Raw genomic sequence first — 22572 nt, 5'->3', positions numbered from 1 at the left:
ATAAGTAGGTCAGGCAATTCCATGTAGTGTTGGCAGGCGGTACAGTACTACGGCATACCAAACAGTAAGGCGGTTTCTTTCGTGTTTCGAGGGTTTATATAACCAAACTGTAATTGTTGCATTGAATAAATAGTTGTTTTTGTTCTTTTGACGAATATATTTTTTACGTTACACTGTTTAAAAGAAACACAACGAAAGAAACTTACCTCTCCTTTCACAGACGAGTTCAATTCGCCTCTCATGCCATGCCGGATTACGCACTGTCTTACTGGTACGAAGGAGTTCGATTTTAAATCGGTCATTGTAGAATGGAGACAAACGTACTGTGTTTGAAAATTAGATTAGTGTTAGACCGAATTGATAGTTTCGAAATAAATCATTTGAAAGCTTACGCTAAGCGTTCGGGTTCAAATGAAATTTAGAGACTATCAATTCGGTCTAACATTTATCTAATTTTCAAACACAAGTTCGTTTATGTCCTAACTATTTTATATCAAATCTTTTCAACGGTAATCAGACAATCTTGAATATTTAACAAAGATGTGAAGTAATATTTAACCGCGCACCTTTACATCAACATAAACCTTTTCATAAGATGACAATCTGAACAATTATATCAATCTCGAAGATAGTGACTGAAACTAATGTAGTCAGAGACGCAGCATCCCACACCCCAAAGTCACTTGATGAGTATAAATATTCCCCCGTATTTTTTGCCTTGTTCCTTACATAGTACAGATATACTTTTGTTTTTAAAAGTCAAAGTTAATGTTAACAAACAACTCAAGCTCTCGATCGCAAGAAAAAAAACCTGATATATGAATTATGGTATGAAAATATAATAGTTAAAATAATGTACCTTGTTTAGTTTATGACTTACCTACCCACCTAAATGATTGGAATACAGAGTAAATTACTTGTCACGGACGTACTATAGGTAACACACATTGGGGCTACAATATCTAGACCAAAGCAGAACAAACAAGTGTGATAAGTGTGGTCATGCACTTACATTATTAAGTTATGTCCTGACATTCAAGACGCATATTCTTCTCTATAGGGTCGAGAGAACCCACACCATCACATTTATCAATAGATGTTCCCAGTAGGAGCATTACTGGTCCTGTGTAGTTTAGTTTAGATTGGTACAATGTCTGCCGGCGATGTGACGGATGTTACTGGTGACTTCAGAATTGGTACATGGATGTGTCGAGATGGCAACAAGGGTCCCCGTGGTCCACTAGATGATGACAATGTTAAGAGCATTCGTCACAGCCACAGGCAATGTGTCGAAGACAGCAAATCTGTGGCAAGCACTCATGAAGGTACCCGTGAAGTTACCACAAGTAAATACCGGCAGATTGGATCGGTGGTCAGTTGTTTCGTTGCCAACATGTTTTATGGTGGTCTGGCAGCCTCGTACGGTGTCATGTACACATACTTGAAGGAATCTCTTGTTGTCTCAGAGGAGGAGGTGACTTGGATAGGAGCTCTTTTTGGTGGATTTTCTGGAATTGCATGTAAGTTAAACCAATTTTCAGGATTCCGTATCTGATGCCACTAGGGTTGGGAGCATATATCGTTGCATGCGTTCATTCTTTTAAATACTTTGTACTGTCATATAGCTAGAATATTGCTGAGTGTGGCGTTTAACAACAAACAAACAACATATACTGAACCGCAAAAGAAACGTCACCCCAAGTAACTTTGCATGAAAAGTTGTCATTTAAATATCTGGGTAATTTTTGTCAAAGTTTCTAAAATTTAACATTTCCTTGTGCGGAAAAATGACATTTGATGATAAAAAAACGAAATTACAATAAAGCCGATCAACCAAATGCATCACGGCAACGGACATGGTAACCTGATGCATGTGAGTTCCATGCAATTGAAATGCACACGCGTTCCCCATTTCTTGCCCTATAAAAATCCACCCAGATCAGGTAACTTTCATTCGTTATTGAATTGCTAGCACATGCCAAGATTGACAAGAAATAAGCGACACCAAACCCTTGGACGATTGCAAGCTGGACAAACCGCCCGGCAAGTAGCCAATGCATTTCAAGTCCTGGTAAGGACCATATACAGGCTCCAACAACGGTGCCAGGCCACTAATACTACAGATGACCGACCACATAGTGGAAGACCAAGGGTCACCACCCGACGTCAGGATCGTCAGATTGTGCGACAGAATCTTCCAGATCGCTTTGTTACTGCACGACAGACCATGGGGACACACCTGCGACACATTAGTGCGGACACCGTGCGTCGACGATAGACAAGCAGCCACCTCAACTGTCACAGGCCACATCGAGGACCCATCCTGACACTACGTTATCGCCGGGACCGTCTTCAGTGGGCAACACAGCACCAGCATTGGCGCCACCAGCAGTGGAGAAGAGTCCCCTTCTCAGACGAGAGCCGTTACTGTATCCCAACAGCAGATAAAAGAGAGAGAATCTGGTGACGACGTGCGAAACGTTAATCGGATGCTTGTGTTGTTGAGAGAGACTCGTGGGGTGGTCTGAGCATCATGCTGTGGGGTGGAATTGGTCTTGCACAGAGGGTCTGCCCTGTGGTCTTCCAGGACATCGGTCCTTGGAGAGGCAACGGTGTCAAAGCAGCTCGGTACATTGATCAAGTCTTGAGACCACACGCCATACCTCATTTGGCACGTCGCCGCAACCACGAGCTTCAGCAGAATGGCATCAGAACCATGCAGTGGCCTGCCCTCAGTCCCGATTTAAATCCCACTGAGCACCTGCGGGACGAGATTCAAAAACGGCTGAATGACGTCCGACCAAGGCTGACAACTGCAGCTGAGCTGCGTCAGGCATTCCTCAGAGTGTGGGCTCAAGTGCCTATGTCCTTCATCAACCGCCTTATCCATTCCATGTATCGACGTTGCACGGCAGTCAGCAATGCACATGGCGGACACACGAGATACTGACTTGTGATGCCATTTTCTCAGAGACTAGTGTCGTGTTTCACTATAAGAACATTTGACACTTTAATTTTAACCTTGATGATCAGTTGTGCCAAGTTTCATCTTTTTTAATATGTCTCAAAGTATGTTTACAGTGTTTGGACAAATAAGTTTTCTCATTTATCTATCCATGGTGACGTTTCTTTTGCGGTTTAGTATACGTTGTAAGTTACAATTGTAACAGCTAGCTTAAAGGGCTACAAGCGTCAAACAGTTTTTGCTTCAAGTTGTTTAAGAATCATTTTTTTGTAGGCGACCGCAAACTTTATCATGTAGATGATAACATTGTGATTAACCCATTGTAACATCGATATATAATTTCAGTTTCACTCACGGTACTAATTATACAATATATTGACGTATATTAGAAATGGACATTAGACTACACTCGAAAACCAACCGCGGACAAACTCGCACATAAAAAGTTGACCTGTTTTGCGGTTTGAACTCAAAATAAGTTACATTAATCTGGAAACAATAGTATACAACAACAATAATCAACTCCAGTAACCTATATTCCAGCCATTCCTGGGGTGGTGTGTGTAGATGGCCTCGGGGGTCGTCTTACCACGTTATTTGGAGGTTTGCTGGCCTTCACTGGCTTTATCATCGGCAGTCAGGTGAACGACCTGACACAGCAAAAAAAATGCAGTTTCCGGTATCCGGATACCTGCCGGATACCTACCCAAAACGCGTCCGGGTATCCGGTGGCAGATACCAGGCCGGATACCAGATCAGTGGTATCCGGCATGGACACCTCACCTGAAAGTATGCCACCTGGAATCCGGGTATCCGGCACCGGATACCTCACCGGATACCTCAATCTGGGTGTCCAAGGATCCGGCACCGGATACCAAGGATCCGGCACCGGATACCAAGGATCCGGCACCGGATACCTCATTCTGAGTTTCCAAAAACATGTCACAATTTGGGGGTGCATTTGGTCAATTAAGTGTGAAACACCTAAATATATTTTGGAAACTAACCATGAAAATTGAACATTGCTGAAGGAATCCGGCAGGTATCCGGCAGGTATCCGGATTCAATTTTTCGAGATGTCTTAATCCTGGTAAATGATGTTAGCCTGGGCATATCAGATAGCTGTAGTAACATTCTGTGTCATTTTAGTTGTAAATATCCCCTTAAAGTTGAGATCTATGGGCATGTACTTTTGGAGAAGACAATTTTTTCAATCTTTTTAGATGTTAAGCTGTTTAATGAACAAACATCAGTTCTAATACATGTATGATGATATCCTTAAATTTCATGTTCAGACTTCCAGATTGTTCTGAGTGAAAGTATAAACTCATCGACTGTGTGCTCACTTGGGCCTTTGGTCCTAGTGAAATGATAATATGATTATTTGTAAAGGTACAAGTACTTGTTATGAGCATACCAGCTTCATTTAAGTTTTGAAACACAATATGCCTCACTCTGAGGGTGACATGTACCAGATTTCATCACACTACAGAGAGCTGTTCCTCAGTTACTGTGAACATTTTTACTGAAAGACATTGAAAGCTAATTTGACCTTCAATATCAGTTGCGACTATTTCAAAAACAATTGTAAATTGCTTCATTCAGTATAACATTGACAAACATATGACAATGATATACAACTATATGTATAAGAGTTATTTAGACTTTTGCAGGAAAATGCACATTAGAGAACAAGAGTCATCAGAAAGATGACATAACCCCCCGGCAGCTGTCTGTAAAGTAACCACTAGTAAATGTGCAATTCTGTATGTAATGAGTCAACAGTTTAAAGTTCTTTAAGAAGCATACATTGTTTATCCACAAAAGATCCACCATGGTCGCATCCATATGAATGCCAAGTTTCGATCAAATACATTGAATGGTTTTCGAATTCTGCCCCAGAAACGAACCTCATCCCCAATTGAATCTATGTCCAACTTCATTCCATAAAAATTTAAAAAAATAAAAATTAGAAAAATCCCAAAATATCAAAAGGCAACACTTCAGTATGTGCCTGATAGCTTTGCCAAGTTTTGATCAAATACACTGAATGGTTTTTGAATTCTGCCCTGGAAACGAACCCCATCCCCAATTGAGTCTATGTCCAACATCATTCCATAAAAAAAAAAAAATTAAAAAATTAAAAAAAATCCCAAAATATCAAAAGGCACCACTTCAGTATGTGCTTGATAGATTTGCCAAGTTTCGATCAAATACACTGAATGGTTTGGGAATCCTTCCCCTGGAAAAGGAAATGATTACGGATGGACGGACGGACAGACAGACTGACTGATCGCTATATCACCCCGTAATATATGCCGGGGGGATAAAAAGTAAGTGTATGACCTGTTGCCAACTTCTATCCCTGCCCTAAGGAAGAGTTTGGCCATTAACAATTTTTTTGTCTGGCTATGACATTGACCTTTGACATAGCAGATCAATGTGTTATTCCAAAGATGTCCAAGCAATGCATGGTTTCATCCGATAACTATGGCTACCAAACTGAGGCAAAATATTGGAAAATCCCCATTTACACACCTGGCTAAAGAAACATAAACAACAAACAAATTATCAATTTCTTTTATTTATATGCCTATATCACACACTGAACATTGTTCACATGATGGTTCCTGATGCAGTATGCAATTTCCTCCTATTCTTCAATACTCATAACAGAGTGGGATAACTGTTCGCTTGAAAGCATAAGCAGACCATGCTCACCAGTTCAGAGTTACTTGCCCTCAAATATCCTTTCCCTTCTATATTGCCATGGAAAAACAGGAACCAGGATGAGGGGAGGCCAGATCGGCTCTATCCCTGTTGCATTGTGTTAGTAGAATTGTGAACATTCTATTTGGTGTTTGGGTCCACATTTATAGACAAGTAGTCGCAAACATCATTCCTTTCAAGTGATTACCACATGGCCAAAGACAATAATTGCTTCAACGTCCTTGAAGGGTCCCACTCCGACTTGGCATTGGTTGGTCTTCTCACATTAGCCAGACCAGCCTTTGTGAGTGTGTCCCAGAGTCAATTGGGATATAACTTCTTGGTAGGCCCCCATTGAAATAACAGGATTCTCCTCATCACTGTCTGCCTATCACTTCTGATATCTGGAAGGGTCCTTCCAGACTGTCAACCAGTCATCCGGGTATCTCAAGTTGGACATCAGTTTCTGCAAAATTATGTATAAAGATTGTAGCAACAGAAAAGAATTGTTGCAACATGTACTTACAGATAAAAGGCAGCAAATTCACTTACTTTATCATCTTTGAGTTTTGTTATATACCAAACACTTGAGATATATATTGTTCCATGCTGATGAGTTGAAACAATGATTAACTGACATCTCTTAAAAATGCTTGCCATACAAGCCAAAGTAATAGATGAGGTAGCAAGTGGGCTCATTGATCGCTCGTAATCGTACCCAATAACGTGGGATGTTGTCCATAACAGTCATCATCGGTGCGTCTGGATTGAGCTCATAACATTAACCACTGGTTTGCCTAGTTGAGATTTGAGATTTGATTATTTATAATCCTTGTCATTTAGCTGAACTATTGTTGGATGTGGTGTTAAATGAGTGAAATGGGAAAAAAGCCCGAAGTGATGCAGGTCTTACATGTTTACCACTTTGATGAAACCCACAAGCAAGTGTATGATGCTACCCTCGATTCAAACCCACGACCATTGGTTTCTGTCAAGCCCAAGAGATGCAACTATGCACAGCAAGTTGTGGTGCCTTTGATAATTAGGCCATCCATGCCAACAGGTGATAAAGAACAAGCAAACTGAAGAAATATTTGCAGAATAGCTACATGAACATGATGAACCAAACAGAATAATTTCAAATATTTACCACTCACTGCTACTCTTCTCTTGTTCCTCATTGCTTCCCTTTTTCCATTGATGCTGTGCAGATGACTGACTCATTCATTCATCCAGACATTCTGCAAAAATAAGTAGCATTCACATTACAGAAATATCCAAACTGTACATGCTGTACATTGAATTCAATTGAAAAGGCCCCAGTTGAGTTTCCAACTTAGAACTGTCCTTATTAAAATATTTCATCCCAAACATTCAGAGATAAAACATAATCCCATATTTAACAACTGTCAAACAATTATTTGACAACAAAGCCAGGGTCATTCAACATACACTTTACATAGGGAATCACTTGTTGCAAAAAAGATCCTCGCCAAGGTCAGAGTCATTCCATGAAATATTGAATTATTTAGTTATGAAGCTTATACAAAACAAGGACATAACAGTGTAATTATAAAAATATGTTAAGCGTAAAAAAAGTAAAGTCTTTGGTGGCCATTATTGTAAATTATAGTCTGTATTAGCATCCCACAAAAGTTTAGAGTTAATAATCGTTCCTAGATCTTTGTACATTTCTTCATTATCTATAAAAAGCGGATCTAATTTGGATCATCTTGTTTTGACCACAAATCCATTACGCCCCTTATGCAAATCCTTGTCGTCATAACAAACAGTTGACCATAATACTAAAAAAAGGACCCTTGGCGTTTACAGTAAAGTATGTAGAGCAGGAAAATATCTAAATCAATCCGTTCCATAAGATCTCTGCACGGAAATCATAAGGTCACGAAGCCCTGCTACGTACCTGGCATCCGCATTTGCTGCCAATCGCCTTTCCAAATACTGTTGACTTCCGCGTTGTGGATGGCTCAGAGGAACTTCGGCCGGCATTTCCGTGGTGGAGGTGAATGAGAACAATCTATCGATACACGAGGTAAGCTTATCGTAATCAAGCATCACAGTGTATATAGAAACACGAGGTTTGTTTACATCCATGTTCTAAAATGGCGCCCTGGACCGCAGGGGAATATGGGTAAATTGGCTTGTTCCGGGTTAACACAAAGCTGGGCCCCCGTCTCTAATATCACAATATTGTTTGGCGCAAGTTGACGACGCGCATAGGGAGCCGGGAACTAGTTTAACACGACATAAGCTGGTTCCCGGCTCTCTATGCACGTCGTCAACTTGCGCCAAGTTATATTAGAGACGAGGCCCAGCTTATACACTGAACACGATCGGTCATTTCGTCAAAATTGGCCAAATATTGAGATTGCAGCTGAGGTAATGCTGGCAGCTGAAGTGACACATTAAGGTAAGGAATATGTGAATATTACAATGATCACGTATTAAAGTAATTTACCACATGTAAGCCTGTCACATGTGACACATTAACTTTCATAGCCAACATGTAAGTAAATGTATCAGGATATAATTATATTTTTATATAACAAGTAGCCTGTCTATCATATGTTAGTATATGCTTATGTATATAATGAAGAACTATGTTTACTTTAACTGGATAATTTGTATGCTAATGTGACTCACTGTCTTATTTCATATACTCCCTTTACTCTGTGAGATGATTAATAGCCTCAGCATATTTTTCCAGATGTGAAGAATCAAGAACAGCTTTAATGACAGGGAAGTTTTGCATCAGAGATCATCGTGAAGTGGAAGATAAGACATTTTAAGGGTATGAACATTTTCACTTGAACTAGCTGAACAATAACCATGATGACAACTTTATCATGGGGGAATTTTGGGTGGTGGGGTAGCCTAGTGGTTGAAGCGTTCACTCTTCGTGCTGAAGACCCATGCAGGTTTGATTCCTGCCACATAGCTGCGATATTGCTGAGTGTGGCGTTAAACATCAAACAAAGCTAACAGCTGCATACATACTCACATGGGGATTCCAGGTTGAAGTTAGTCCCCATCAACATGATCAACCTATGCTAGTTGTAAGAGATAACTTAATGGATCGGCTGATCAGGCTCGCTGACTTGGTTGATCCATGTCATTGTATCCCAATTGTGTGGATGGATGCTCATGATGTCAATCACTGGATAGTCTGGTCCAGACTTGATTATTTACAGACCGCCGTCATTTAGCTGGAATATGGCTGAGTTAAACAACAAACACCATCATGATTCTACAACCTGCTCTTGTGGATACCATTTTGAGGATCCTACACATAACTTCTTTTCGGGTCTTAACTATTACAATATGTTCTACTACATGTGTTTTAAACATATATTTTTTTCATTGGCTTATCTAAATGATGCTCAAATACAAAATAATTATTAATAAAATACTAATTCTATACTTTTGCAAACTATCAGTTGAGCAATAATGTAATCATCTGATTATAATTAGATAATGAAGGAGAAGTCCATATTGATTAAATCTACCAGATTCTGAGATAAATGCACGTATTGATTGATTTATTTCAATGTTTTCCTGTACATAATTTTCAACAATTCCATATAAAGCTTTCTTATATCCATGCTGTATAATAATACCTATTATTTCTAATAATAGCATAATTTGGACACACAAATAAGTAATGAATGGTATTTTTATAACAGGTGCCACACGTGCGGGATAGGTCATTTCACATGAATCATTTTTATGTGAATTTAAATCACTACAAGCTGATCTGAGTCCTGAAAGGATATGCCTTCGATTCTGTGAAAATGGAAATGCTTAAACATCTCCAAGTATTAACCATGCTATTACAGAATCTGTTCACTTGTTTGTGTATGTAAAATATTTTTTCAACGATTACATCCATCTAATGATTGTTTGTATGTGTGATGTGCCAGTAGAGGTATATATGTACAAGCATGTGCATACGCGTATAAAAATTATGTATGTTTGGCTAGGTACCAGTATATGAATTAGTTGTTTTGTGCGACTTGTATATTAGCATCATCATAGTTTCAACAGACAGTTTATGTATATCAAATGTTAAATGTCTTTGTAGGGAGAATTGCATATCAAAACTGTCATTATTTTATTACTTATGAGTAGAACTTTTTAAGTATCTGGCAAGATACATTTCCTTGGTCCACAGAAACATGTTACTAGTAAACTGTAAACTGACTTGTCAGTGTGGTTGGAAACTAACTAAGCCGTCACTACTCAATTAAGTAATTAACAGATAATTGCAAGTGATAATACCCACCTGACACTAATTGCCCTGTTAATCCCTAATCCACCATGAGTTGACATTGAGTTCATCTTGCTAATGAGCTGTTGTGAGCGTAACAAGATGATAAACATCAAAGGTGGGGGCAGGCTTTGATCAAGTGTTCTGTAGAAGAGATTATGTCATTTGTTTAATGTTTATTTAGGATTAACTACATCCCTTGATCCTACCAAGACCATACTTGAGATTATCAGACAGTTTGTCTGGATACAACCTGATGTCTCAACTGTACTTATTGGATTCTGCCTTGTAGCAAACACATTCAGTTGCAGTTTGTACTCCAAGCCAGCAACACCTCTCCAAGCCTCCAGAGCCTCCTCAAGCCCACGCACAGCACCGCTGATAGCAAGCCCAGGGAGAACTTCAAAGGTAATTATATAACCACTCACCCATCCATTCACAACAACCTACACCTCCTAATCAACGCTCACACCCAAGCCCAAACCTAAAACTACACTCACAAAGCCCACCTAAACAAACTCAAACACTTCAAATTAAAACACAAGCCCTCCAATTAATCTCTTAAAGCTTTAAACAACTCACAAACCCAAAACAACCAAAACACCGCAAACACTACTCACCCCTTCCAAAACACTCCATCCACAACCCCTCACCTCAAACACCAAAACTCACACACACATCCTATACACCCAATCCCAGCATGACAGACCAAAGACAAATCGAGATATGCGAAATATCTGGCATTACATCCCCTACACCTGCGGAGGCGCACAACACCTCCGACAGGGCAACACCCTCACTCATTCCCGCAGGCTACGGCGATGAAGACCCTCAAGCCTCCTACATGGAAACTCAACCCAGCACCCCACCTCCCCAAGCATGCAACTCAAAAAAACGCAAACTAGACGCATCGGCATCACCTACCTCACAAACCCTCTCACCCGCAGCCCTCATCACCACATGGGCCCTCTACTTTTTTTCGGCCACCCCCTCAGTACAACTAGCTCCAACACTGACCATAAATAAAATAGGCATGTGGCTAAGGCAACAAAAAATCAATTACCTAAACATCAAACGTAGTTTCAAAGGATATCAGATAATCTTCCCAAATCAAGAATCCTACATAGCAGCAACTAAAATTAAACAAATATTCCAATTCACCGTAAATAGCTCTAAACCTAACTGGCAAATATACACTAGGGGAGTTATTCGAGTGCACCCAAGGGAAACCGACGAGGACCTCGACATATACGCCAAAGAAGCTAACACTATCCAAACCCAACCACAAATAACTAGCCTCCGCAGGATTAAATCAAACAGAAACGGGAAAACCACCCCCACACCTATTGTAATAATAAACTTCAAAAAAACAGCTAAACACCCTGAAGCCCCCAAACATATCACTTTCGGCGCTAACCATAACTTAGAGGTCAAACCATACATCAAGCAAGTAAAGCAATGTTCTAATTGCCTACAATATAATCACACCGCTAACCAATGTACTTTCAAAAAAACTAAATGCAAAAACTGTGCTCAAACAGACTGCCCAGGCATATGCACACCCTGGTGCATCCATTGCAAATCCATAAAACACTCATCACTCTCGAACCAATGCCCCCACAGACTATCACTCACCCAACAGGCCAACAGACATATAGACATAAACACGGCCAAAATCCAAACCAAAAAACCCACACTGCAAGCATACAAACCACTACTACCAACACCACCCCCAAACAACAACACTCACGCACGCAAAACAGTATACCCAGTCTCCGTATGGGACCCAAATCAGCGAGACGCATACACCGCAAATGAAATAAACACCCCACACATCCCACAAACTCACACTCTCACCCTCCCCGCCTCTCACCCTACAATTACCACATCTACACCCGCAAGCAAAACCCAACGCACAACGACCACCACACAACCAGCACCAACACAAGCCATCACAGCCACAAGGGCAACAACACTCCCAAACCTACAGGCAACCCCCGAACACCCAGTCAACAGGGAAACTACAGAAACCACTCAGACTCTCGCACCCAAACCCAGCATGCAACCCACCACCGAACAGATTGACCAAACTAAAGACAACTTAACCGAAGAGGACCAGTACACATCCTCAGAGGAAATAAACGAGCTTACCTTGTCAGCCCCAAAAACCAAAAGCTATAGAAAAAAACTCACCCAAAACGTAGCAAGCAAAAATCTGAACAACTTAGTCCTCCTACTAGCTTACGTGTTAAAGCAGTCTAATCCAGAAGCCAGCTCCAAAGCCTTCTTTGGTGTAGCACATAAACTAAAACTCGTCACCACCTCTTTCGAACGTTTCAGCAGCAACCTTAATAACCTACTAAAGTAAATACCTAAACCAAGCCTAAACCAAACATAAATCCACCCATTTTCCCAATGGAAGGCCTAAACATTTTTCAATGGAATGCCAATGGCCTCGCCGGCCATGGTTCTGAACTCAAAGCTAAATTCAAAATAGATAAAGGTCCCCATGTAGCTTGTATTCAAGAAACCAAATTCTCACATAAAACTAAATTCAACCTACCAAATTATAACGCAGTGAGAACCGACAGGTCCAAAACCATGCCAGGCAGAACAGGAGGAGGTCTAATCATCTACGTTAGAGAGGATATTAACTACGAGGAAGTTAAAGTAAACACTCCTAATCTAGAAGCTAATGGAATCCAAGTCACCATCAATAACCAAAAAATAAAAATCATTAACATCTATCACTCAACACTAAAACCAATTAAAGATACAGACCTAGATGTCCTTTACCAATTAGGAAATAAATCAACCATCTTCCTAGGAGACTTCAATGCCCATCATCCTACCTGGGGCATTGCAGATAAACTAGACAACCATGGACAACTAATATCAGAGTGGATCGAAAAAAATGACCTAATACTATTAAACAATAACCAACCAACTAGGTACGACAAAACCCACCACACCATGTCGGCTATCGACTTAACAATATGTACGCCAGACTTAGCACAAAGTCTGATGTGGGACGTCCACCCAGTACCTCTAGGCAGCGACCACTTTCCCATAAATATAACCCTAGGAAATATAAAAATACCAAATCAAACCCCTAAACAGGAACCTAAATTTCAGTACAAAAACGCCAACTGGGACCAATTCCAAGAATTATGCAACGAAGCTAATCTAAACGATTTAGAAACAACAGACCCCGAAACATTCTGTCAAAACCTAACTAACTTCATAATCAACGCAGCCAAATCCGCAATCCCCTTCAAATCATCCAACCCAGGAAAACCCACTGTCCCTTGGTGGAATGAGGAAATAGAGCTAACTAGACTAAAACGCAAATCAGCTTTCAACAGAGCTAAACGAGACCCCTCTCATCTCAAAACAGCTCATGAACTTAACCACCAAGTGCAAAACCTAGTTAAAACTGCTAAAACCAAAAACTGGAAAAAATTCTGTGAGGAGCTAAATCACCACACCGACGCTAGGAAGGTGTGGCGCAAAATTCACGCCATCCGAGGCATCAAACGGCACAAAAAAAGCCCCAATATAAACAACTCAACTAACCCCACCCAAAAGGCCAACAACCTAGCCAAACACTTCTCTAAAGTTAGCAGCAACAGTAACTTCAGTAAGAAATTCCAAGATAAACTAAATAAAGAAACCAAATTCTCCAAAGAAAACAGACAAGACAACCTAGAAATAAATCAACCTTACACCATAGAAGAACTAAATCACGTACTAAACAATAGAAAAAAAGGAACAGCCCCTGGCCTAGACCTCACCTCTTACCAAATAATCAAACACTTACCTACCAAACTACTCCAAACTTTACTTAAACTATACAACCTAGTCTACCTAAACGGACAGGTCCCATCCTCATGGAAGGAAGCTCTAGTAATCCCAATACCTAAACCAAATAAACCAGCAGATCAGGCAAACTCCTATAGGCCCATCTCCTTAACCTCAAATCTCTGCAAAATAATGGAACTTATGACTAAAAATAGGCTACAGCACTACCTAGACCAAAACAACATCATAAACCCTGACCAAAGCGGCTTCACTCCTGGCCGATCAACTCTCGATAACCTTGCCCGACTAGAACAGGATATAAAAACAGGACAGTTAAACAAGCAATACACCATAGGCATATTCCTCGACTTCTCTAAAGCTTTCGATATGGTATGGCACCAAGGGCTAATACAAAAACTAAAAAAAATAGGACTAAAAGGTCAAATAATAAACTTCATCCAAGATTTCCTAAACAATCGCAAAATTACCGTGGGTATAGACCATACACTATCGGACCAGTGTCCCCTAGAAAATGGCACTCCCCAGGGCAGCATCCTCAGCCCAACCCTCTTCAATATAATGATAAATGATCTATTCGAGGGCTTATCCCCTAAACTAAACACTTCAAAATTCGCGGATGACGGAGCCCTATGGATCCGCACTAAAAGCATTAAAATGGCAGAAAACTTAATCCAAAAATCTCTAAATAAAATACAACAATGGGCAGACAAATGGGGCTTCTCCCTTAACTCAGATAAAACAACAGGAATAGTATTCAAACATAAAAACATGAAACCTGCCTACCCAATCCTCCAGCTAAACAACCAAACAATCAAATTCCAAAAACAAACAAAATTCTTAGGACTTATTTTCGATCAACACCTCACCTGGGAGGCTCACGTCCAAAACCTAAAAACTAGATGCAGCAAAGACCTTAACACATTAAGATGTCTCACCGGCTCTAACTGGGGAGCCTCCAAAGATACTCTCCTCTCACTATATACAACACTAATTAGATCAAAACTAGACTACGGCTGTGCCATATACAATACCCTAAACAACTCTCTTTCTAAAAAACTTGACTCAATACAATATCAGGCTCTCAAACTAATTACACGCACCCAACATGGCACCTCTTACACCTCACTTCAGGCCCTTACAGGAGAAATGCCACTAAATCTACGCAGGGAACATCTAAGCCTTAATTTCTGGGCCGCGTCCCAAACAAACCCTCTCATCCAAAACCTAATTAACCAAAACATTAGCCCAAGAAACCAAGCTCTAGCTCGCAAACACCCCTTACTCACCCCAATATCCCAAAGAATAACTAACTACCTCAATGAACACCAAACTCAAAATCTTAAACAAAACTGCAAAAAATCAAATATCTTCACCCCTAAACTCAAAATACCCCAAATAGACACAACGCTAGCTAACCAAATAAATAAACAAACCGACCCAAACATAGCTAAAACCACCACACTTGCATACATACACGAAAATTGGCCAAATTGGTGTCACATATACACTGACGGATCTTCAGACCCGATCTCCAACCACACAGGCTTCGGAGTCCATACCACACAACCAGTTATATCCACACAATCTTACCGACTCCCTAACAACCAATCAATATTCACGGCCGAACTTATGGGCATGGCCTCAGCCCTGCATAACCAACAATCTAAAAACAACAAAAAAATCCTAATTCTCACTGACTCCCTTAGTGGACTACAAGCCCTCCAAAACAAAAATACCAAAAAACGACCTAAATTAATAAACCAAATACTTAAAAGCTCCAACGACCTAACAAAAGCAGGCAAACAAATAACCTTCTTGTGGATCCCCGCCCACGTAGGAATTTACGGCAATGAAAGCGCCGATAAAGCAGCTAAATTATCTCTCAAAATACCAGAAATAAGCCTAAACCTACCCATCTCAAAATCAGAAATTAAAAGTGTAAACAAACAAAAAATAACCAAAAAATGGCATAATCAATATCAAAACTCAAATAGCCAAATAAAAAAAGTGCTCAGAAAACCACTAGCCAAACCTAAAATCCTACACCCCTCTAAAAAAATTGACAGATTAATTACAAAACTCCAAACAGGACACACCAACCTAAATAACCACCTAAAACAACTTAAAAGACACACCACAGGCAACTGCCCCCACTGCAAACAACCCGAAACCACAGAACACGCACTCATTCACTGCACCCACTATCAAACACACAGAACCACACTACAAACCGCCCTCAATCTAAATAAGGTTCCTACTCGAGATGAAATACTAAACCCTCAAAATAAACTAGAAAACTTCAAGGCCCTAGGCGTATTCCTAATCAAAACAGACCTAATTAAGCGCATCTAAAAATTAATTAATCTACCAATCCAAAATCCAATAAACATACAAACACGCACCTCACCCGGCTCCCTTAGTTCCCTCCTCCACCCACCTCGGCATTTATTCCAAATTTAAAAATTTCAAAAAATCAATATAAGCAACCCCTAAAAGCCCCCTCTTGGGTTGCACACACCACTTTCACCCTTCTCGGAATACACTAAATGGTCCGGCCAGGCCCGTGTGCGAAATACGCTGTAGTCGGAAAGCGCACGTTAAATCTTTTATATCAGTCAGTCAGTCAGTAGCAAACTATGTGTGTGACAAGGACTTTGACCACTCTGTGCAGATGCATAACAATGCACTTGGGGTATGATTCAATTGGGGTATGATTCAATTATGTCACACAAGTCAAAGATGGGTTCCACTGTATTTAGAAACAGACGATAGATGCAATACTGTGTTACTTTATAACAATCAAACGAGTATTCAAATAGGAATACACATATATTTACAATGACCCTTGAAAAGTTCCAAAACCAAATGGAACTACTTAAATTATGATTACACTTGACCAATATATTTGGCAGTTTTTCCCGTTATTGTTAATCTTAATTAAAGATAGGGTAAATGATAAAAATATGATAATGATTTTACTCATGACTAATCATGGGCGGATACAGCTTTTTTTACAGCTATTTATTGTCTTTGGTGGAAATGTATACAGAAATAAAGATTTATTTTCGAAATAAAAAGGGGGGTGCGCACCACAGCACCCCCCTCTGTATCCGCCCATGCTATTGCCAGCAGCCGAAATAAGGTCCCCCAAATGTAATATACATAGTTTTTAGTCGATTGTTCAGGTGGTTCTTTTCAGTTGATTTTTTGTATCAGTGGCCTACCAATTAATGGTAGATATTAATTATCAATAATAAGTGAGATAATTATTTTCAATGTGGCTCCCATTGCAACTGAAGCAAGGAACGATTCAAATTAAGCCTGATTTAGCTGCTACATTTATATGTACTTGCTTCTCTAATCAGTAATTCAATCAGTTGTATAGTGACTTGATATTTGGTGAAAATATCTGTTGCATGAAATCCTAATGTTACTTACTTTTGTATTTGAGATGATATTTGTATTTGGTAGCCTAGTGGGTAATGCGTTCTCCGAAGCACTGGGTTCTGTTCCCCACATGGGTACTGTGTGAAAAGCCCATTTCCGGTGTCCCCGCAGATATATTGCTGGAATATTGCTAAAAGCTGTGTGGAACTATACTAACTTGCACACTCATTATATAATATTTTGAGATCACTTACATGACTTGTGTGATTGAAAGTTTTGATAATTATGAATACCGTATACGACAGAATAAGCGCCCAGGGCGCTCTCAAAATTTCGTGCTTTATGCTGGCAGCCTGAAATGTTAATGTACGACAAATATATTTTTCCAGAATGAAATTCCCCATAATTAAGGGTGCATATCACACACGAATGTGTATTATATGCAAATAAATAAGTCTTGTATACATTGATCAATTGGAAAGGGTGCTAATTGGGATTGTTAACGAGACAATATATTAGCAAATATTCCCGTGGGCGCTTATTAGAGCGAGGCGCTTATTACATCAAATACGGTAGTTCTGTTTTTATGTATAAGAACCTATTTTATGCAATTTGCATTGCCTTGTTTACCCTTCCTTATGTTTTGATGTAATGCAAACATTTGAGAAAAAATCAGTTGAGCCTGCCTTATGGCACTACAGGAATTGTTTTCAGAAGATCAATTACAATTTTGTATTTTCTGTAAAATTTACTGTTTGCTATGGCTTTTTTACATTGGTTAACATGGTTTGGTTAACAGTTGCTTGATAAACTGTCATTACCTTACTCATTGAGAAACCAACTTTTTACCCTTTGTCAATATATGTATATTTCTCATATTTTTAATAACAAGATTTTAAAGATGTTATAAATTGTTTCAGGCACCTGGATTTCACAATGACACCAGATCAGACAAGTCATACAAAGGACTCTCAGGGTGATGAATAATCCTCCCCAGAACAACTAGCAGGTTCACCTCAGAAAGTGATGATTCTGAATGAATAATGCCACATCAGTGTGATTCTGTAGATTGTTTTATTACGACATTAATCAAGTCTAAAGGAATTAATACCACAGCAGTGAGACTGTGTTTATGTGGTGTACGCTGACGCTGACTATACAAATCTGAATGACTTTTGTGGTTTACTGCACAAACATAATTGACTTTAGATATTCTTCTCCCTTGAAATTCTTCTGAGATTTGACCGATTTGTTTATTTAGAAAATGGCATTGAAGCATCTGTTTCTGTTTTTGAATGTTCTTGCAAACACCTTTGGTTACTGAACCAATGAAATGTCATAAAATCAATAAATATGATTTGTTATCTTAACAATTTTTTTTGTTTTGCTTCTTTAAAGAAATATGATATTGATCATTCATAACATAGGTGCTAACATATAGCAAATATACTAATGCCCTGAATGTTTTCCTACAATTAATACAGCTCACCGAATGAAGTTTTTAGTTCCATGTCAGTAGAAAAATTACATTGATGTTTTTATGTACCGGTACTTTATTACGGTAGGTGTTTTCTGTGGATGCACCCATTTGGGTTAATGATGTTCTGTTTCAAACTTCAATGAAACTCGTCTGTCAAGATGTAACAAGTACTGATACAGTTCCAAAATTATCTTTTAATCTCACCAGGAACAAAGGCCCAAGTGAGCACATAGCCAATGACTTTCATTTGTTTTGTCAGGGTGAATATGGTGTTATGTCACTTTATGAGCAAAATTCCAACAATATCATGATGGGTGACACCAAGCAATGTACCGATGTGGTGAATCGAGCGCTTCAACCACGAGAAACTAGAACCAACTGGGAATATGAAGATGAAATGTAAGGATACCATCATACCAGGACTGAATGCTTTTCATTTAATACGCTGAACATCTAAAATGAAATATATATGAATTTGAAAAATGTTTTCACCAAAAGTACCTGCCCATAGATCTCAACTTTAAGGGGATATTTACAACCAAAATAACACAGAATATTACTACAGCTATCTGCTATGCCTAGGCTAACATTATTTACTAGGAGAAAGACATCTCGAAAAATTGCATCCGGATACCTGCCGGATACCTGCCGGATACCTTCAGCAATGTTCAATTTTCATGGTTAGTTTCTAATATATTTTTAGGTGTTTCACACTTAATTGAACAAAATGCACCCCCCAAATTGTGACATGTTTTTGGAAACTCAGAATGAGGTATCCGGTGCCGGATCCCTGGACACCCAGATTGAGGTATCTGGTGAGGTATCCGGTGCCGGATACCCGGATTCCAGGTGGCATACTTTCAGGTGAGGTGTCCATGCCGGATACCACGGATCTGGTATCCGGCAAGGTTTCTGCCACCGGATACCCGGACGCGTTTTGGGTAAGTGTCCGGTGGTATCCGGCAGGTATCCGGATACCGGAAACTGCATTTTTTTTGCTGTGTGAATGTGTTATACTTCGCACTCGGTGTTTTGCCAGGTCTGTATCGCATCACATCCTACTGATCAATGAATGATGTGATGGTCACGCGGGTAACTACTAAAGCCTAATAATTCTTCAGTAATTTTACAAAGATATTATCTTAAAATTGTACATTCACCCTTATGTTTGGGGTTCTATTTCAAATAATACCTTATTTTGGAAAATCCTTCACTGGTTTTGAATACGAATCCAGTGAAAGAACATAATCTAAATCAAGAGAAAGTATAATATTTCTTATTGCGTTACTCAGGTACTGGTGCGTGCTTTGCGTATACAGCAACCATGGTACATGTCACCGAACAGTTTTCAAAATGGCGACCTGTAGCCGTTGGAATATCTGTAACTGGGTTAGCTGTTGGTATGTTCACGTGGCCACCATTATCAGCCGTTACTGCTGACACGACCGGGTGGCGGGGTACATGTCTCATCAATGGTGCACTGACGCTACACTTAGTACCTTGCGCCATGTTGATAACTCCAAGAAACAGTACAAGTGAGTACAAAGTAACATCTATTAATTCCATATCTGCTCATTTCGAAATATCCATGGTCGGGATCCTTGCTATTTTATTATTATATTTAAACCAATTTCACAATGTCCTTTCACCATTTTTTTTAAGATTCTTCTGATGGTCCTAGTGTCTCCTTGAGGCAGACGGTAGTCAATTGTCTCCAGGTATTCAAGATTCCAGGAACAATAACTGCCTCTATCGCTCACATCGCCTTCGGGTTCAGCTTGTACACTTTCTCCACCTTCGTTCCTGAATATGTTACAACCTCGATCTCCAGATTGACGGCAACACAAGCTGCTCTCGTAGTGACCGCCCCGGGATATGGCAGCATGGCTGGTCGTATTATATTTTCCGCCATTTCCATGGCAACTGACAAGGCTGCAAATTACATATTTCTTCTTTCAATCTGTGGGATGGGCGTCACCAATCTCTTAATTCCGCTGTGTGAAAATCCGACTGCATTTTACATAAACGGGACGGTATATGGACTAGCCTTAGGTGAGATGTTCTGGCATTATTCCTATTTTATTTATCTTTGATTCAGAATCTCTAAATAATGAAAGAATATACTGACATGTGACTATATTTGTGTGTCACAAGTATTTTTTTAAATGTTAAATTCATGTTTTACAGGAGGCTTTTTTGGTGTTCTCACTCTCGTGTTAGTTCAGCTGTTTGGACTTCATAACTTGTCAAAAACATTTGGCATGTTAATGATGTGCTTAGGATTTGGGGCATTTGGAGGATCACCTATACAAAGTAAGACATATAAATTGAAATCTATATAGTGTACGTTGTCCTTTGTCACTACTTTTTAAGATATAGCCACATACTTATCATGTAGTAGACTAGATTATTGTCGGTCGGGGCGACTAAATATAATCGGCGGTCAGGCTCCATACCCCAACATGTAGCTCATGGTACAGATCACTTGTTTGTCTGCTCCAGATCCGATTACTTACACACCAACTTAGGTACATTTCGATCATTGCACCTGAAATGTATACCTATTAATTTATGATATATATATAAAACGTAAATGCAAGAGAATAACCAGTCTTCATCGAAACAGATTCCATTTGTGGTACATAGCAAAATAGCTGTGGAAGGAAACTATATGAATAGAACACTGAAAATCAGGGATGACACCAAGGTTTCGCGAAATGTCCTGCTCTTCCTGTAGCACTCGCCATTCACACAATTTGCATACAAAAGAGAATTAGCCACACAGCGTTCTTCATCTTCATAGCAACCACTAAGCGCGAACTTTAGGGTAGCAATAAGCGTACGCGATGAATAATGTTTGGACAACTTCTTTTCACAAATACATATAAAATTAACTGTTGCAGGTTACCTTTCAACCATATATGACAGGGATATCCCGTTCTACCTTGCCGGCGGTTCGTTTATCCTGACGATGATGTTGATGCTGTCGGTAGTGATGAGGAAACAAATGGTGGTCTGTGGAAATAGGAGGCAATCATTCAATCTGGAAGTTGTAGGTTTTCACAACGCCGCTTTCATCACAGGCAATCAAGATGCCACGGTTTGATCTAATACCGGAAGGAAGTACACTGAATGGATACAGTTCCGCAGCTGTGTCAGGAGGCGACTCACGGGACATCAACAGTACGACTTTTTGGCAGCATACCTTGATTAATGTATCGGGGAAATAAGTATAATACTATTACACGAAATTATTATTGTCCAAGACACTGTCTGTAAGGTATCTATACAATATTGTCTTTGCAGTATCTTTGAATTTTTTCACATATATAGTAATGTGATATTTAAGTAACAGAACCTGTTGTAACGGAACATATATACAGAGTTATCCGTACCATACTATCCTCGCAACTGGGTGACACAGAATTAGCCAGATCACACTATCCCCGCCATTACGGTACACATATATAGAGTTAGCCGGACTACACCGTGTATCCCAGAGAACCACGTTTTAGGTGGCTGGTATAGAGTGAGGAATGGGAGCTATTCCAGACTGAAATCCCACAAAGTTTCTTGGAACAGTTTTATATCGTGATCTGTGTTCAACTCTTTAATGCCCCACAACGCTAAACAAAGCGAGTAAATGGAATAATGTGCTCATCATATGTCACACGACATGGACATGTCATTGTCGTTATCATACGTTTTTATTATTAGCTCGAGTGGCCGAGACTGCATCTGTCCACCATCATATGTTATCAGGATGATTCTTCTAACAGTAATGAATAATCGCTCGGCTCTCTCTAATGGTATGTCAACCCTTGGCCGGTTGAGGGTGTTTTTATCCACGTATAAACAAAGGCAGATGGGACTTGTTCGAGGGGAACAGAACCCCTCCAACAATACCTTCAAATTTACAGA

General features: G+C 39.7%; 1 protein-coding gene and 2 long non-coding RNA genes across 3 annotated transcripts; 2 read left to right on the top strand and 1 right to left on the bottom strand.

Annotated features, from left to right (window-relative positions):
- Positions 1–1150: 1150 nt before the first annotated feature.
- On the top strand, positions 1151–21757 carry LOC139448622 (monocarboxylate transporter 13-like). Its single transcript, XM_071230187.1, has 7 exons — positions 1151–1520; positions 3509–3616; positions 19655–19690; positions 19944–20186; positions 20314–20703; positions 20839–20964; positions 21555–21757. Exons 1-7 carry the CDS (start codon positions 1151–1153, stop codon positions 21755–21757), a joined length of 1476 nt encoding a protein of 491 aa, XP_071086288.1.
- Positions 5563–7741, bottom strand: LOC139447560 (uncharacterized). The gene is made up of 3 exons (XR_011652034.1): positions 7599–7741; positions 6825–6915; positions 5563–6140 (listed from the first exon to the last, which is right to left on the bottom strand). It is a non-coding gene; the product is annotated as an uncharacterized lncRNA (long non-coding RNA).
- LOC139447559 (uncharacterized) lies at positions 7956–18538 on the top strand. The gene is made up of 3 exons (XR_011652033.1): positions 7956–8105; positions 8403–8486; positions 18092–18538. It is a non-coding gene; the product is annotated as an uncharacterized lncRNA (long non-coding RNA).
- Positions 21758–22572: the final 815 nt, after the last annotated feature.

Source organism: Haliotis cracherodii, unplaced genomic scaffold, assembly GCF_022045235.1.
Source record: "Haliotis cracherodii isolate W230 unplaced genomic scaffold, xgHalCrac1.p SCAF_7, whole genome shotgun sequence".
NCBI classification, from domain to species: domain Eukaryota; kingdom Metazoa; phylum Mollusca; class Gastropoda; order Lepetellida; family Haliotidae; genus Haliotis; species Haliotis cracherodii.
This window is presented reverse-complemented; position numbering and strand designations above follow the sequence as displayed.